This window comes from Dufourea novaeangliae, unplaced genomic scaffold, assembly GCF_001272555.1.
Source record: "Dufourea novaeangliae isolate 0120121106 unplaced genomic scaffold, ASM127255v1 scaffold23, whole genome shotgun sequence".
Lineage (NCBI taxonomy): Eukaryota > Metazoa > Arthropoda > Insecta > Hymenoptera > Halictidae > Dufourea > Dufourea novaeangliae.
The window spans coordinates 183,259-200,893 of NW_015373894.1; the positions used below are offsets into that span (position 1 = coordinate 183,259).

General features: G+C 31.6%; 4 protein-coding genes across 5 annotated transcripts; 1 reads left to right on the forward strand and 3 right to left on the reverse strand.

The window, feature by feature from the left end:
* Positions 1-4,533: 4,533 nt before the first annotated feature.
* On the reverse strand, positions 4,534-8,120 carry LOC107189525 (ectonucleoside triphosphate diphosphohydrolase 5). 2 transcript variants are annotated; one of them, XM_015578085.1, is made up of 7 exons: positions 7,990-8,120; positions 6,327-6,457; positions 5,838-6,246; positions 5,594-5,767; positions 5,004-5,432; positions 4,702-4,878; positions 4,534-4,611 (listed from the first exon to the last, which is right to left on the reverse strand). In XM_015578085.1, the coding sequence occupies exons 1-7, from the start codon at positions 8,008-8,010 to the stop codon at positions 4,534-4,536; spliced, it is 1,419 nt and encodes a 472-aa protein (XP_015433571.1). In that variant the 5' UTR covers positions 8,011-8,120. The 2 variants fall into 2 exon arrangements, with proteins under 2 accessions (XP_015433571.1, XP_015433577.1); XM_015578091.1 differs by lacking the exon at positions 7,990-8,120 and adding an exon at positions 6,697-6,791.
* A 1,882-nt stretch (positions 8,121-10,002) lies between these two features.
* LOC107189246 (mitochondrial 2-oxodicarboxylate carrier-like) lies at positions 10,003-11,744 on the forward strand. Its single transcript, XM_015577736.1, has 6 exons — positions 10,003-10,183; positions 10,317-10,423; positions 10,548-10,604; positions 10,822-11,121; positions 11,345-11,490; positions 11,624-11,744. The coding sequence occupies exons 1-6, from the start codon at positions 10,003-10,005 to the stop codon at positions 11,742-11,744; spliced, it is 912 nt and encodes a 303-aa protein (XP_015433222.1).
* On the reverse strand, positions 11,673-13,445 carry LOC107189612. Its single transcript, XM_015578181.1, has 5 exons — positions 13,393-13,445; positions 12,546-12,834; positions 12,228-12,447; positions 12,073-12,156; positions 11,673-11,752 (listed from the first exon to the last, which is right to left on the reverse strand). The coding sequence occupies exons 1-4, from the start codon at positions 13,416-13,418 to the stop codon at positions 12,074-12,076; spliced, it is 618 nt and encodes a 205-aa protein (XP_015433667.1). The 5' UTR covers positions 13,419-13,445; the 3' UTR covers positions 11,673-11,752; position 12,073.
* Positions 13,446-13,743: 298 nt separating this feature from the next.
* LOC107189256 (uncharacterized protein C9orf117 homolog) lies at positions 13,744-16,498 on the reverse strand. The gene is made up of 6 exons (XM_015577745.1): positions 16,374-16,498; positions 15,768-16,039; positions 15,399-15,552; positions 15,007-15,295; positions 14,342-14,467; positions 13,744-13,965 (listed from the first exon to the last, which is right to left on the reverse strand). Exons 1-6 carry the CDS (start codon positions 16,496-16,498, stop codon positions 13,744-13,746), a joined length of 1,188 nt encoding a protein of 395 aa, XP_015433231.1.
* Positions 16,499-17,635: the final 1,137 nt, after the last annotated feature.

A 17,635-nucleotide genomic window follows, 5' to 3' on the forward strand; every position in this document is an offset into this window, starting at 1 on the left:
GTGACTATGGGTTTACAATTTATTCAAAATTTATTTCCAAAGATTCCTAAACAAAGGGAAAACAGTGCTTACAAAACAGTAACGATGGTCTCCAATTTGCTTGTAATTCCGTTAGATTCAAATTTCCTGAACAAAGAAATGGCGATATTTACAAACAGGTGGAAGACGGAAGGTGTCGATGACTTTTCCGTCAACTTCACTGTTTCCAGGTTTCTCGTAATACCGGTGCACGTAGGTGAATCTTTCCCTCGGAACCTAGTTTTAATAAGGGAACATTGAATAAGGCTTGATAGAAATCTTTCGACGTACACGCGTAACGCAATGGAAACGCGTCTTCGCGCCAACGCGTGTAACCGAGCCTTCCCACAGGGTGGCGTGAGCCATCGCTGACGTTTTCTAACCGTCGCGCGGTTGTTTTAGGCCAGCACGCCGTTGCGCAATACGGCGTTTACGCGTATTATTTCGTCCGTACGCGGAATTTAAGGATGCAAAGCTATACATACTCTGCCTCAATTTCCACTTTGTACTAAAAGGGAACACGCGTAAATGCAAGCACGTCCCGGGGGGGGGGGCGGACTCATTAAAACATTGCAACAAGATGCAACCATATCTGATGAGACATGCTACATAATTACTCAATACACGATTTCAATTTTTGTTTTTGCAACAGAGAAGTAAGACCTTCTCTGCTAAAATTACTGTTGAATGATGAAACTTCGTATGTCTGTTAAGCAGTCAAAAATAAGGGATACGTATTTTTTTTATCGGCTGAGACGCGACTTTAAGGGGCGAAACCACCCCTCGAAGTTTCGAACCCAAATTTTTTTCTTATAAACAAATTATATTTTGGACAATTTGTTAGCACCATATTATTCTAGATAAAAAACCGCAAACCTCGTCCATTAGAAGTTTTCATGTATCTCCTCTGGTTTTCGAGATACTACTTTCGGGTCGAAACTTGGAGGGGTGGTTTCACCCCTTAAAGTCGCGTCTCAGCCGATAAAAAAAATACGTATCCCATATTTTTCACTGCTTAACAGACTTCCCTTGTGAGTAATATTTTCATTAATCTGCTTAGTATGCGAGTTTCCATGTGAAATTGAGCGTTAACGTAAACATTGTAGGGTTGCAATTTTGAATGTAATAAATTGTTGTTTAACCATCAGCATTCTGCAATCAAATAGTAAACAGTGGTAAATTACTTTTTTGTGTTTAGGTCAAACAATACTAAATTATGATTGGTAAATAATGAAATTAATTCATTGTTATAAAAATAATTTATTCTCAGTTGTATTATTCCTAATGGTTACTGTACAAACAATTCGAAAGCATGTTTACTTACGTTTATAAAATTTCATTACTCGTGCACTACATAAAATGACAAGGCACAAAATATGTGTGTAATTTAAATTATTCTCTATGCTGGCCAGAAGCTATGATTGCTGCAGTTGTTGTCACCGGATAAGTACAGGTCACTGGCGCAATTGTCGCCATTGATTACTATCTTGATTGTTACTTCAATCGTTGCATCACCACCATAATTACGGGCATTGTTGTTTTCATTGTGGGATGATGCTCGATGCTCAGCTAACCAACTACTGTGCATTGTCCAAATATGTAAAATGTAAAGATGTTTATGTGCAATAATGTCTAATGTTTAAGGATAATTGACAAGTAAACATTTTAAGTACAATAGACCACGAATTGTAAAATATCTCATGTAATTGTTCATTTAACTATTATTAGCGACTATGTGTTCATAAGCACACTTTATTCTCTTCTTACACGATAGACACGTTCCCGAAAAATCCCTGTAAAAACAATACCGTGCATATATCGTAACAATAATAGCAATATTATATCTTGATATACCTTTTACATTATATCTACTGCTGCAATAATTGTATATTTATTTTTTACTCCTGAAAGTATATTTTTAACATACTACTATACTACTATTATTATACAAATAACAGTAACTATTGTTCATATATATAATTATCTTGTATAGATTTTATATTAAGTTACTTTGTTCATTACGATAGTAAATAAACAAACTCTGTGCAAGTAAAGATTTTGTTCAACATTATTAATGTTATTAATGTGATCCTTCTTCTATATTCATGCTAATTACAACAGCCAGAAATCCAGGATAAGGAAAGGAAACTGTGTAACTCAATAAATGAAAAGAATTATAACAATAAAAGTATATATTCAATCGGTCGCTTGATAAAATTTGCACTAATCATACTTTAATGTAAAAATACTTACGAGTCTAATGATAATTTTACAAATAGATTAGACAAATTTTTGGCAAGCTATCGAAAAGTAGAATATTTCTTTTGAAATACAAGTCTGTATAATGCAATTAGATTGTCAAAAAACGAAAATCGTTTTTTTTGTCTAGAACACACTATATTAAGTTACTGCAAAAGTTTTGTTCGCTAATGAAGCAGGAAGAAGAATCCAGTTTTTAAAAGCAAAATTATATTATTACGCATAATGCAATCTTGTCATTGTGATAAAAATCAGCAAACGAAACTATTGCAGCCCTCAATAACTTGTACAATTGAAAAAAGTGTTAAACGGAAACAATACACCTTTTTACAATAATTTTTAAAACGTCAAACTTACAATAAAACGCCTCATTCACAAAACAAGCATCCTTTAAAAAATAGGCAAATTTTGTCCTATAACGATGTTTCCACGAGAAACCATTCAACTAGTGTTACAAGATTATTTTAAGGAAAAATAGTTTATTATGTAGCATTTACGAAATAGGATTCGAGCAATTCGTGTTGACCCTGAAATTCAAGATTAAATATTTAATTCTGCATACCGAGGTAAAGGGTTAAAGAGGAACCGTGATATATCAACAACCACTTTTTCAATAAAAAAAAAACTGTTAAAAAAGTTTTGATTAATTAAACTGCACAGCAGTTCTTCACTCTGCTTTTTTTATTGCAATCACTATAACCATCCAGGGTTGGAGAAAGAGATTTGAATTGTCCAAAACCTTAACAATTTTGCACGCAAAAAAATCTGAATTTCAAAGTCAACCTGAAGATTATAAAAGTCTTACAAATTTGTACCATTTAACTGTACGTATGTAAGTAACGATTTAGTTCATACCGGAAATCCTCGGGCAAATCTAATTACATTCCTAGTTTGAAAATGTCATTTTTTTCTTAATGTGCCTACATTCATCATTGGACACATTGTACAAGAGAGAACTAAATGATTCTACAAGAACCATAGGCCTTACTCGTTCGTAGACACAGCATTATGTTTTCAATGTGAAATTGCAACAGATTAACAGAACATTGGTATTCGCGATGGTTCCCTTTAAAAGTGTGCGTGTGATATGCAGCGATAATACAGGGTGTAACAAAAATATTGCAGGTCCCTGAAATGGGTCACTCCTGAGCAGGGCTTGAAAACTGTTATTATGATTTCGGTTTAGGTTCTTGAAACAGTTATGAAGAACTTTTATTCTGAATAACTGTTACAAAGAACCTAAATTTCAGGCTATATAAGTTTCAGTTACGGTTCCTATATCAGCTCCCATATCAGTATTGTGTAGGTTCTATACACGTTTTATAACAATTATTTTTTAGGTTGTACATTATATTACCGCGGGAGCTCGGGTGCTAATTGGTCGGGGTTTTTCGTTAATATCTCATTAACAAAGCCTCGGATAAGAATTTTGCTAAGAAAAAACATGTTAGAAATCGCCTCACGAGTGTCCCAATTCAAGGACCTGCAACATTTTTGTTGCATCCTGTATATTTCGGTGTCGTTTGTGTAAGGAAAACGTATCAGAAGTTATCAAAAAACGTGTATAAGATATTATTCGAATGATTGCAATTTCACATTGCAAATGCATCGTACTGCCTGCAAAGTACTAGGTTAAAGTCTCGCTAAATCGATTATATTTCGCTTATACCATTTCTTTCTATTTTCTATCACAAGAGAGATATGGCCAATCCCAGTCACGAGAATCACTTCATCTACTTAAGACTGAGTCTAGTAAGTATTTAACTATTACATTAATGTCTTCATTGTTTTGAAAATGAAAGAACTCCCTGACAGATATATTTCTGTAAAAATATAAGATTTCCCCGTCCAAAGCTGCCATCGTATGTGTTTACATTTACTTTCCCATGACTTGGACAGCAATAAAAGTTTTATTAAGTAAAAAAGAAAAGATAAAACTGACAGAGGGTTCAGGCATCCAATGTTTAGACTCTCTGGTCGGGAAAATGAAACACATTCACTGTTTTTAACGTTCGGTTGCTCCGAATACAATGCACGATTAAAAGACGAAGCGATACGCTTCAATTGATAAAAATGTATCATTGACCTGAGGTATGTAAACATAAGCAAACAAACGTATTATGAACAATGAATGCGATAACAGATTAACAGTTCCTACCTAAGTGAAGAGCTTCCCCCACAAGTAACAAGTCCCAACAATTTCGTTAATTTTGGTGCAAAAATACTTGTAAATTTTTTATCTATATACCAGGCGCGTTAAAGACCATTCTGAATTATATTGAAGGCAGCGCCGAGAGCCCAACTCAGTTCGTGTCCATTTATCTTCTTGTACAGCTATTTGAAAAAAAGTCAGTATTAATTTAAGGACGTCAATAACGGTCGACTAGTCATCACAATAAATGTGTGTACATTACGTATTCTTACATATAGTTTTGTAGTGGGTTCCAAGCCAAATCCATCACGAAGGAGGACATAAATGAATGTTAAATCAAGACAAATGAAAGGTTGATCAGTATTCGGATAATCGCAGGCATCCATTGCCTGTTTAAGAAATGCGCTTACTTGGACGACACCGCCGAAAAAGGGATCCACAAGACCAACCTAGAAACATTGATAACTTCAGACTGCAACTTTTTGTGTACGTTATACATTGGATACCGTTGTAATCTTTCGTATTAAACGAGTAATGTTAATTTCTAAACAAAATTTTCGTATCAACGATTTACCTCTGTCGCACGATCAAAGTAATAAGAAAATGCATAGATCTCGTGATCCTTTAGACCCTCTGGTTTATTTTTAACTCCATTGACATATTTCTCAATGATTTTTAGGCATTCTGAAAAGTTTACGATTGGCCGGTCCACCTCTCCACCAGCGAAATTTTGATTCTTCACCAATTTATGTGTTCCGTTGAGGGGACCTTTGACTAGGTAATTAAGTGCTCCGTATCTCCATTCAGTGGAGACTATGGGATTTATACATTCGGATCGTATTTCTACAGTTTCCCGTGGATTCACGTTCTCCAGGTTCTTTCCATGAGTTAGAATCTCTTTCTTAGCAGCCATAAGACCCATCCCCAAGTAACTGTGCGTGTACACACTCATGTTATGGTTAAAGATGTTAACGGAGTATACGTGTCCATCGAGTTTCTTTTCCTACACAAATTCAATGAAACGTCTTGTTTTATTTAATTGTATCTCTACATGTTACTGAACTGTAAACTTTTATGTATCTGTTATTTTAAAATATCTTAATGAATTCTGTATATCTTAATGCAAGAAAAGTTATTTAGTACTATTTATTTTATTATTTGTACCTGTAAAATGGTAGGTGAAAAAGTGACTTGTGTTGAACCTCCGCCAAGATCCAAAGCGGCAACAGTATTCCCAGGATTGTGTATACTGAATCGTTCCAGTAGGAAATTTACGGTGAACCAAGAGAAAATACCTTCGTCTGTTCCCTCCATTATAGAAATTGAATTTTTAGAAACCTAGAATGGAATAGCGGATAATAAGTAAAGAATCAAGAATTTTGCAAATAATAAGATTCCAAGTTCGTACTTGGAAACCAGAATCTTCGAATAATGTTCTACATTCTTGTAGTATGTCTTGAGCTTTATGTCCCGGAAGAAGTCTCAAACCAGCAGTGGCTCTCATGCTGAGAGGAGTGTGTTGCCATTCTAACTGTGGAATGACTGCTTTCACTTTGTCCAGCAGTACAGTAAGAGATTTGGCCGCATCTTTAGGCCTGTCTGCATAAGCACTGAGACCTGGTTTTGTTTGAAAGTAATGTTCACCATCTAGTATCAAGTTGCCACCAAGAATAGACTCGTAAAAGCTGAAAGCTAGTGCACGACTGCCAGTAGAGCCTGCATCAACTACTACAACGTAAAATCTTGATTGCAGACTCAAAGATAAAGCCAATGTATCGATTGCCTTGCTGCCAAAACGTACCGGTTTTAGGTCATACCTGTAAAAGGATTGACATGAATTAATAATTTCATATCATGATTGTGGTATTTAATATATAAACAATTGACAAAATCGTACGATATTGCTATGTATCCCAAAAAGAGGAAACCCAACAAGGCAACAACCAGAAAGTATCTTCTGCCCGGATGACCCCTTTTGGGACGTGTCTTCGGTTCCACTTGATAGATATCTGCATTTTCTGTTGTTAACTGGAAGCACAATTATTTGTTAATATCTTCGACGTAGATATTAAATAAAATTTTCTTTTCATATAAATATAGTACATTTTGAAAACTTTTTAAAGATGACAAAAAAGTAATAACTTTCAAATTGATAACAATTAAAGACAAATAACTAATAAATAACCTCAAAGATACTAAGATTCAAACTGACTTGATATTAAAAATCCTTAATTTGGTACACAAAATCGGTTGTATTGTGCACTTACTGGAATATATTGCATCTACTTTAGAATCAAAATGACTGATGTAGACACAACGAAGGCAGTTTACGTTTGTTCACATGTAGCAATTATTGGGAAAAATAAACACGAGCATCACGCACTTGAGAAATCTCGATCTTCAAAAGAATATAACGGGTGTACCATATAACGGTTCGTACAGCATTAAATATATTTATATTTTTTGTTATTGCACAATAAATACTTAAATCTACATTAAAATTATAGTATTATTAGTAATTACAATGAATTTTACGAATGAATATAATATTTATGTTGCATTCTATATTATACATATATTGTTCTTATATTTATTTACACAATTTTTTCATTGATATAATAAATGAAATGTGCCAAAGTTACTACAAAACTTGTTACAGACAAACTTATTAAATCAAAGTTATTATTATTTCTATTATACAGAAATACACTGATAAAGTTTATATTAATTTTTTATAAAATCCCAGCTGACAAAATTTATTCCAATATAAGTTACATAATTAGTATTTATGTAGCATATACTTAAAATTTATAAATATCGATTTGTGAGGCAAAGATATTCACATATATTTACATAATTTTTCATAAAATTTATGAAAATATATGTAAGAATTAATGAATAAATGTTTAATATATTTTCACTCTTCATCTTATCTTTACTAGAACTATAAATTATTTTTATTATATCTTCTGTATTAGAGTACAATCATTTCAGAATATTAAAAATGAAAAAAATAAAGACCAACAAACAATTAAGAGAAAAATGTAACATTAAAAAACACCATTACCAACATAAGATTGTTTCCAATGACCAATCGCAATTTAAAATTATTTCATGCATGTGACGATGACATTAACAATTCACAAAGGAATTGATTTTGTTTCAAACAGTTTAGTATTCAAATTTATTATGGTCACGAACATTCACAAAGGTTTATTTAAAACTTACGTAATTAACTATTTAATGGGCGTAGCTACTTTTGAATTGGCCCTTTCTTCGCGTATTTAAAAATATGCTTCACCGATAAAGTCAACACTTTTTAATTATCAATGATTACAATGATTCCTAAAACATTTTAATTTCCAAACGAATTACCGCCATTAGTCTATTAAATAAACCACTAAAACGTAAATATACAGCATGCTGCTAAATGTAGGTTATATTAAGTAATCATTTTTTACCGCAGTAGGTAATATCCGTGAATTTTCCTATGCTATGGAAACAGTTTTAATACTTTGAACAAAGTTAATGAAACAGGAAATAAAATATTGAAAACAAACCTTTCTACGTTTAACCTCCATGTCGTTGGAAATTGCTCCGTATAAAAATTAAAATGAGGAATTAAAAAAAAAACGAAGCGCCTAACGCTAAAATGACGCTTCGCCGTTGTCTGATCATCAGCAGTGCAACTCCCGACGATGAGACTTGACATCGAGAAGATTGTTAGAATATCTAACAACAAAATGGCCGCGATAATGACTCAAGGTTTCGAGTACGGTTCGCTTCGAAGAATAGTTAGAATATCATGAAGGTGAACAAAGAATTCGTTGTTATCTGCGGTCACTTCACTAACAGATAATAGATGTATCTGTTACTCGATTGATTCGCCGCAAGCACTTAACACAATGGGTTTCATTGAACGCAAGAAGTGTTGTAACTAACAATATCAGTATATATAAAAGAAAAAAACTAGTTAACCCACTGTTCTGTATTCATATGCTTAATTATGCGCTTGTGTCAAATTAACAATTTCAAACGTTCGGTCATGCAATAATCATGGTACCTTTTTTACTTACAATTGATTCTCAGTTGGAACATGATGCATTAACTGTATTACACAGAGATAGTAATTTATTATTATAGGCATAAAAACGTTTATAATAAATGTTTTAACATAAATCAAAAACAGTTTTCTTAACTTTGTCAGCACGTTTAATCGCGTAATAAAGTAATATACTTTGGAAGCCTAACTATAATCTGTTATTAAAGATAATGTGAAGAACTGTTTATAATGTTAATTGCTAAATTATAGAATATAAGTTGCATATATTATTTTACATTTATGTGTAATAAAAAGTGGAGTAGAAATAATCATAAGTTGAAGAGTCTTTGAAACTTTTGACTTCACCTTAGCTTCTAGTACTTCAAGCCTACCATAGAGAAACTGGAATTTTCTTGTTTTATGTAGGTTTTAAGAGTTTATGCAATAATTATAATTAAACTAATATAAGAAACATTTTAAGGCATACCACAACAATGTTACTATGTAAAAAAAATCTGTTGATGATGTTAGGAAAATGGAAGTCAATATTACATAAGGTATTTTCTTTACTTGAACCAATATTGACCTTGAGTGACCATGGTCATTGAACTTGAAAAGTGAATGACCTTAAAGATATATTTATACACATATATACACAAGTAAATTTATACAAAAATTTTATTTTAACTGCTAGTATTGTTTTGTGCTATGTCCTTTATGCTAATTTGTTATACTTGCCTGTTAATCTTGAATGTGTGTGCGTGATATTAATGAATTGTAGTGTTATTAAGTATTTCAATGTATAATAACTTGTATCGCATTATTATTGTATACAGTAAAGATTGACATTTAAGAATATTAAATATTAGTCACATACAAATCTTATTGAATTTTGTAAAGAAGATTAAATAAATCGATTACAAAAGTTAATTAAAATCGTCAGGCTGTACATTAAATTGTATTAATTAACTAAGATCGTTTAAACGCGATGAAGAAACTTAATCCTATTGACCTGTATCTTTCCGAACATCTGAATTGTTAATATTTAAATTTTTTTGTTTAATAGCTTTGTTATAAATACTAATAAAAATACTAATTATGTAAACGAGTTACTTCATCTTCACCGTTTTGGATTTATCAACTATTACGTTTTTTTCTGTTTATGTAAGATAAGATACAGTACCTAGGATAATGCTATTTCATACATAATAATTCGAGCTTACAATTTTACGTAATTGTATTTACAGTACAATTATGAAAGTCATCGTGAAATCGTGGATCGAAAAGTGTAATTACTTTGAATTCGTTATAGACAGAATGATGTTCCTCTTAGTTTGTTTTAAAAACGTTTGATTTGTAATATTGCATTTTTAAGTTATATTTATGTTTATCTTAGGAACTACAGTGAAATTAGAAACACATGCATAAAAAGTAATATTTCATCATCGTTAAAGAAAAAAGTGATAGTTTGCTGAAGGAAGAATAAAATAAAGTATTCGCAAAGAACATTTGCTGAAGTGTAGACGATAAGATGGCCTACAGAGAAACTATACAACATAAACCTGGTCTTCTTAGAGAAGCTGGAATTCAAATTGGTTCGGGTGGTTTTGCAGGTTTTGTTGAAGCCTGCATAATGCATCCGATGGACCTTATCAAAACACGTTTCCAACTGCAGGTCAAAGTTACACAAAATGATGCTCTTTATTATACAGGCATTTATCATTAATTTGTATATATATATATACATATATCCTCTAGCGATTCAATATTTTTCTTGGAGGATTCTATTATTTCTTTGTAATTGTCTATAATCATTTTTTTTTTTGTTAAATATTCACATCACAGGAATTCGTGACTGTATGAAAAAAATGTACGCAAATGAAGGGCTCGCAGCATTTTGGAAAGGTATAATACCACCAGTTATAATGGAAACACCGAAAAGAGCTGTAAAAGTATGTAATCATATCGAATAAATATCATTCTACAAGTCTAAAATACAGACAAATGACTGCAATGAATATAAATTTCATTTAGAAGCAAGTAAAGTTTTAATAATTGAATAAATGTTTTTTCTAGTTTTTCTCCTTTGAACAATACAAGAAGTTATTTAGCAATTACTCTTCAAAGATGATGGTACGTACAATGTCAGAAATTGTTTTATAACGTATTACACAAAGAACACAACTGAATTGAATTTGAAAGAAATTTAAAATAAAAAAAAACTAGCGTCGAATTTACGTTTGTATGACATCGTTTTAGTCGTGCAATTCATAAAGTATGTTGATAACATTTTGTCCAGTACTCCAGAAGTAATTTATGTTACCGATATTAAAACAATATTCTCTTTTAGGTATTTTATTTTGCTGGCTTCTTAACAGGTGTAACAGAGGGCATTTTAGTAAACCCATTTGAAGTAGTTAAAGTACAAATGCAATCTGATCGTAAGCACATAAAACACAGTGCATCCACTTTTGCTGTGACCAAACGTATTCTTGTCCAGCAAGGGTTTGGATTAAACGGTCTCAATAAAGGTTTGTCCGCCACAGTAATGAGAAATGGTGTGTTCAATACATTCTACTTTGGCATTTATAACAGCCTTCTTCCGCAAGTGCACAAGCATAAGGAATATGCTCCAGAATTGTTTCTTAAGGTATATTTCACTATTGACTATGGAATACGGATCACGTAGTGTTTACTTAGATAAATAAAAAAAAAACCGTTTTATTCGTATATATTTATTTTGATTTGCAAACTAGCTCGTTGTATACATTTTATAAATATGAAGAAACAATTAATATATTTTGATTAAATGTTTGGCTAAAATGTGCTAATTCGCGAACTTAATATTAATTTGGTAAACACGTACTTTTTAGTTTATCATAGGTTTTACAGCAGGAACAGTGGCGTCCTGTATGAATATACCATTCGATGTTGCTAAGAGTCGCATTCAAGGACCTCAGAATGAAATCCAATACAAAGGGACCGTACGAACTATCTGTACAGTCTATCGCAGAGAAGGGTAAAATATACTATAAGGACTTTATTTGTAAACAAAAACTTCTAGTTTCATATCAGTTACTTTACCTTGATAATTACTTAATCAAATATCTGTTTTTAGTTACATCGGTGAGTAAATATTTTTCTTGTTTCAGATTTAGAGCCTTGTACAAAGGATTGCTACCAAAAATCTTGCGATTAGGACCGGGTGGTGCGATTATGCTTATAGTTTATGAACACATGAAAGCATATCTCAACGCGAAAGTTCCTATCTGATTGTAGTTCTGGAATAACACAGACTGATTATGTGCATTTATTTACCAACATCGAAGAATTTTTTAGAAAAATTGCTTTTTATAGCCAAACGGAATTTATATTTCTGAATAGTAACGCTACTGAAAAGATTTTTGAAATATCCAGTAACGTGTTTCATACTGCAATTTTTTAGTAGTAGAAATTTATGTTTTTTATATTAATGGACTAATACACTTGCTTGTTGAATAACTGTTACTTTCCATACGGCTATCTTGCCTCCATTTACTTACAGTTAAAATATAAATTAATAAAAATTTTAAAATCAAAATATAATAATTACGCTTTATACCTTAATCATCTAACACAGAATCCAACCATTTCTCCAGATCTATAGATTTCACAGATACACCAGATTTAGTTGATTTCTTTGTATCTGTAAGAAGTACTGATTAAAATAATACGTACATGAGATTCGTCTTTTAAATGTACTTCTCAAATTTTTACCGGTATTAGATGACACGGATAATGATTTCACTGTCAGAGGTTCTTCCACAGGTTCTTTAAGTGATAGTAAAAAATCTAAATCTTCAGTCGTATCATCAATCGAGTCTCGACTTTCTTCTACATTTCTTACGTCGCTAACAACTTTTAATTTGTTTAGAATTTCATTATATTTTTGTTTACCCTGTTCTGCTTTATTATGAATGTCTGTTAACTGATCGTTCTAAAAATAATAGGTGATATTTTTATAGTAACAATCTTACTGTAATAGTAGAATTAATAAATTTATTCGGAATAATTTCAAAGAATTATTAAACTTACAGTAAAATACCTAGCATCAATATCAACAATCTCATTGAATGGAATTGTTTCTACTGCTGCAGACAATGTTTTCAAATCGAGCGTAAAGTACTCTGAATATTTAGACGTGTCAACACCAAACGTTTTTTCTGACGGTAGAACGAAGTAGTTATCTACAGAAACTGGAGCATTCATTAGAAAGTCAAAATCTTTTGCTACATTCTCTTCTGTGTCTATAATCTCCTCCAAATATTGCGTTTCGTTTTCATCTTCTTTCTTTTCTTTTTTTTTCTCCTTTAACTGTTTCTTCCTAATTTTATGTTATTACAATTATTATTGAATATATTTCATACAACAATTAATGAGGTTAAACAAAGTACCCTTCATAACAGTATTAAAAAACCCCACAATTTATAAAATTTTAATGGATACTTACAAAAATTTTAATTTTAAAACTTTTAATATTTTTATTAGACACTATACGTAAATAATTAAATTAACAATATATTAGTAACATTCTCTAAAAGTATAACGCATCTATATATGTGATAAAACAATTGTATTTAAAGATTGGAAAGATAAATATAAACCATCTAATATCTATAAATTTCAGTATGAAATATTTTATATAACTATAGAATTATAAAACTGTAAGTTAACTTTTAGATTAGTAAATTTACGTAAACCACTGTTGCATATAAAAATTACTGCAATCTTTTTATTCAATATAACTAATATAGTAAAAAATGTAGACATTTCAATGAAATTTTCAAATCTGATCTAAGAAGCTTCTTTAAGTTGCTGTTTAATATTTTCACTAATTTAACAGAAAAGGTATTATTATACGCTAAACAATAACTTCACTAACCTTGCCTGACTCTTTTTATTAGGCATTTTCTACACTTCTTCATGAGACAACTCTGTACCTAACCTATACGAAGCTGAATGCACCACTATTTATATATATAGTAGGTACAATTTGTCCCTACCAAGTCTCAAAATTTCTCTATGTCTGTTTAGTAACATGACAAGTTAAAAATAATCACTGTAATATAATATTGTAAGAGAATTGATCAATTTATATACTATAAAAACATATATATATATATAAATAACAAAAAGAATAACTAAAGTTACGAATTTAGAAAAATAAATTATATCTTCGAAGTTAGTAACTTTGACTATACATATTGAATATGATAACAAAAACAATCAAAATTTATAACTTAGAATCAGATACTGATTCTTTTGGTGATTGAATACTGGAACTAATATTACTGTCTGAACGAGACTGTTGCTTTTCGTCAAAATATTCCGATGATTCTGCTTCTACGCTATATTCAAATGTGTCTTCCGTTTCTTCTTCCACACATTTACAAATTTTCGAGGATTCAATGAGCCCCAGATCTCCTTCCGAGTAACGACAGCTAATATTTTCAATCTATAAAACACGAAAATATATAATTGCTCGTATTTAAATAGAAGTGGATAAAATTAAGTAGAAAGACGTAAAAGGAAAATGCAGCTTTAAGGCTATTATAACATCTGACCTTCACATAAATACATAATTTTTAAATTGTGTTCATTAGATTGTATTCGTACAAAAATACTGAACGCGCACACAATACTCTCTCAGACCTCAATCTCCACCACTAAACTTCACGGATGAGGATTTCAGGCACTTAAATTTTACTTATATTTAATATGGCTTAAACTTTATGCCAAATAACGATTTTCATAAATTAATCTTATAAATGCGAACAGTTTCATATTTTAATACTAATAACACTTTTATATGTTATACAATAACAATGTACCTGTGATGCAGAATGTTCTAAAACATCGATAATATTGTTGTCTCCCAATATTTCCCAAAGACATTGAAGGAACTGCTCTTTCAGATGCGATGCACAACAATCTTCATTTGAAATATCGCCTTCGAGCTGTGAGAATACCACCATTTATTACAAAAAATGAAAATCAGACCATATGATTTAATTGAAAGAAAACTGTTAATTTCCCTTTTTGAAAATTAGTCTATAAATGATTTACATAAAAATCTGCCTATTATATACTGAAAGTTAGGAGATTTTTAACGTTTAAGTAGCAAACAAATATAGAAACAACAAAGAGATCTGTTAAAAATATCCTTCACCTCTAGAAGTTCCTTAACGCAGCTTTTTACACGATGGAAAAGATGTTTAAGTGCCTCTAATTCTTTATCTTTCTCATGAACTTGCACTAACAATTCTTCTTTGTCAGTTCTCGCCTTTAGTATACGTTTCTTTAAAAACTGAATTTTCTGTTCCATTCGCTGACAATTTTTTTTGTAAATTTCAACATTCGATTCCAATATGGCGATTCGAGCACTGTCACTTTTCACTTTTCCATAATACAATAACATTGACTGGAAGTCCTACAATAATTCAATATTCTTCATTTTGTATTTTCAAGTACAATCTCCAGAATTCAGACACCTTACATTTGCCAATTTGTGAATAGCGTCTCTCTGTTTCATTGCCATTCTTAACGTAATTTTTGATTCCGTTTCAAATAACTCGCATTGCAACCTCAGTGTACGCTCTTTGTCCTTGCTTTCCTTGCTGGTAACTTCGAGTTCCTTGCATGTCTTCACTAGTTCGTCAAGTTCTAGATTCATAGCCACGTTTTCTCTAATTGCCCTGTTTGTGGCCTCTGCTACCCTCAAATTTGTTGCTTTGCGAAGAGACACAGCTAATGTTCTTAAACGTTCCTCCATTTCTTTCTTCATCCTTTTATTAAAAAGTCTAATTGTATATATATCGGACACATGTGCGGCAATTTCTATTTTAGATGACAAAAAGGAAAGAATTGTAATTCCCACAAAACACATACATTGCTTTTCCAATGACTACCGATTTCTCTGCTTCATAAAGCTCCTCCTGATGCCTCTTTTCTTGTTCCGCGATTTCTTTCTCTTGAACCTCAAACTTCTGCATCAGATCCAACCGTGCCAGACGCCAATCTTCCAACGCGTTGAGTTTACCAGCTATTTGAAAAAATGGTTCACATGAATGAACGAATGAGAATTTGCAAAATGAAGATCAAAAAAAATCCTGACCTAATATTTTATTTAAATATCGGCTCAAGAAAGAATAAATGATACAGAATGAAAGCAACAAATTGCAAAAAAAAAAGGGAGAAAAGTATAAATTTTTTTAAACGACAAATAAAATTCCCAAGGAAGTATGTACTTCACTTCACTTATTAATTTCACTTCTGCGCTTAAGTTGTTCTCCATAGTGCGATATTCGAGTTCCATCGACTCTTCCTTCTTCTTGTAAGCAGCCAGTTCCTCTTTTCGCAGATCTTCAAGAGCTGAGAGACGTTCCATAAGTTCCTTCGACTCCTCTATCCTCTCCTCCAAGTTTCTTTTCAGGTGTGCAATTACGTCTGACCGATCCTCTTCCAGCTGTCGAAATTTCTCCTTCATTTGCTCCGATTCCAGCTCCAATTCCTCATTTCGTGTCCTTAGTCTAACTTGCGAAGAATTATTTAATGTAGTTTCCAAAATTCGTTTTGACCTTGATGTTCAAGGTCACATTGTATTCTTAAATTTTTAGATAATTTACACGATGAAAACGTTATAAATTCAAAAGAAATCAATGCATAAGTATCAGTTTTTAATAGAAATATATTAAACAAGAAATCTAATGTTATAAAAATTATTTGTACTGCACTTATTTTTTATTAAGAAAATGATTAAGTTTCTTGTAACATCTGTCTCTATCTGAGTGGGTATATACATCATCAGTTATTTTGGTATCAAGCAGTAGAAAACTGTACCAAATTATATATATATATATATACCGTGCCAATTGTCTGTTGTTATCCAAAATCTCCTGTTCATAAGACAGAGTCTCCTTTTCGTCCACACATTTCCTTTTCACTTTCTTCTTTCCACCTTTGCGCTTCTTCCTTTTGGCCTTCAGCATTTTAACCGATTAAATCCAAAATATTATTGCACTAAGGGTTTGAATTTTTCCACGGGTGCACCGAGAAACGGTGTGAATATAATCTCCGTTTGGTCAATAATTTATGGTTCCATGGCGACGAAAAGACTTCGACCATCGGTTTCTCAAAATAACAGAATTTCCCAATAAATCCTTTTGAAAACATTTTCTAATATACTTAACGAAATTTTCAGCAGTCATCGGGTACATTTAAATAAAGTTACTAGGTGCGCTTAATTGACTTTGACCTTGTGAAGGTCATCTTAAGAAGTAGATAGATTCAACAAGTTGTAATTAACTTGTTTTAACATTTTTTAGAAAGCCACAATTTTATGGATCTAGACTAGACCTTAGTCTGGGCCAGATTTGATTCCTTAATATGATAATGTAACAAACTTATAGAATTAGTTATCACACTAACGCGACTAACCATTTCTACGTTCCAAAAAGTTGCAAACTTTAGACTCATTACAACCATAACGATAACGATCCTGAGACACTTTTAAAATTACGATAGTAATTTCAAGTACAACAGTACAATTATAATTTTAAATCTATTCGAGTGGGTTTTCCGATCAAATTAATGAACGAACCTTATCTCGATACTATCTACTTATGAATACACTTAAGCTGTGTTACAAATATGTATATATATGTATATATTTTTTTTTCCAAATCATTTATACATATACACATAAAGAGTATCAAACTTAAAACTTAAAAATGTAATGAAAATTAAAAGTGTAAATATTCCGAAATTAAAAAACTAAAATAGTTCGCGAAAGAATGAAATAAACAGGTAGGTACCTTGTGGTTTTGAAACAATTCAGATCGAGAAATCTTTCAGTTTCCCGTATCTCCTTCAACGTTCGAAACTGACATACAAGTATCGGGCCAAAAATAAATTACAAAAACTTGTATCCTCTCGAAATGAAAATCTTTCGAAAATGTCCAGATGCAACTTAACAATAAATAAGTTTTAACGAACGATGTCAAATAAATACAGACTACTCACGCACGGATCAGCACACGCTCTCACCACACCGTGGACAATCTTACAAGTACGAAATTTCCTTAAAAAAAAAAGAAAAAAAAATTCGAGACGATCTTGTGCGAATG

Bases quoted from the DNA above. Each gene is read 5' to 3' on its own strand.
- LOC107189256 (XM_015577745.1), bottom strand. From the start codon at position 16,498: ATGCTGAAGGCCAAAAGGAAGAAGCGCAAAGGTGGAAAGAAGAAAGTG. The intron at 15,296-15,398 runs GTATGTGTTTTG...TTTTAATAAAAG, and splicing joins GTAGTCATTGGAAAAGCAAT to GATGAAGAAAGAAATGGAGG. The intron at 14,468-15,006 runs GTAAGGTGTCTG...GTATTCTCACAG, and splicing joins CTATTCACAAATTGGCAAAT to CTCGAAGGCGATATTTCAAA.
- LOC107189612 (XM_015578181.1), bottom strand. From the start codon at position 13,418: ATGCCTAATAAAAAGAGTCAGGCAAG. The intron at 12,448-12,545 runs GTAAGTTTAATA...TATTATTTTTAG, and splicing joins TTGATGCTAGGTATTTTACT to AACGATCAGTTAACAGACAT. The intron at 12,157-12,227 runs GTAAAAATTTGA...TACTTCTTACAG, and splicing joins ATCCGTGTCATCTAATACCG to ATACAAAGAAATCAACTAAA.
- LOC107189525 (XM_015578085.1), bottom strand. From the start codon at position 8,010: ATGGAGGTTAAACGTAGAAAG. The intron at 5,433-5,593 runs GTACAAATAATA...GAATTTGTGTAG, and splicing joins TTTCACCTACCATTTTACAG to GAAAAGAAACTCGATGGACA. The intron at 4,879-5,003 runs GTAAATCGTTGA...CAATGTTTCTAG, and splicing joins ACTTTGATCGTGCGACAGAG to GTTGGTCTTGTGGATCCCTT.
- LOC107189246 (XM_015577736.1), top strand. From the start codon at position 10,003: ATGGCCTACAGAGAAACTATACAACATAAACCTGGTCTTCTTAGAGAA. The intron at 10,605-10,821 runs GTACGTACAATG...ATTCTCTTTTAG, and splicing joins ATTACTCTTCAAAGATGATG to GTATTTTATTTTGCTGGCTT. The intron at 11,491-11,623 runs GTAAAATATACT...TTCTTGTTTCAG, and splicing joins ACAGTCTATCGCAGAGAAGG to ATTTAGAGCCTTGTACAAAG.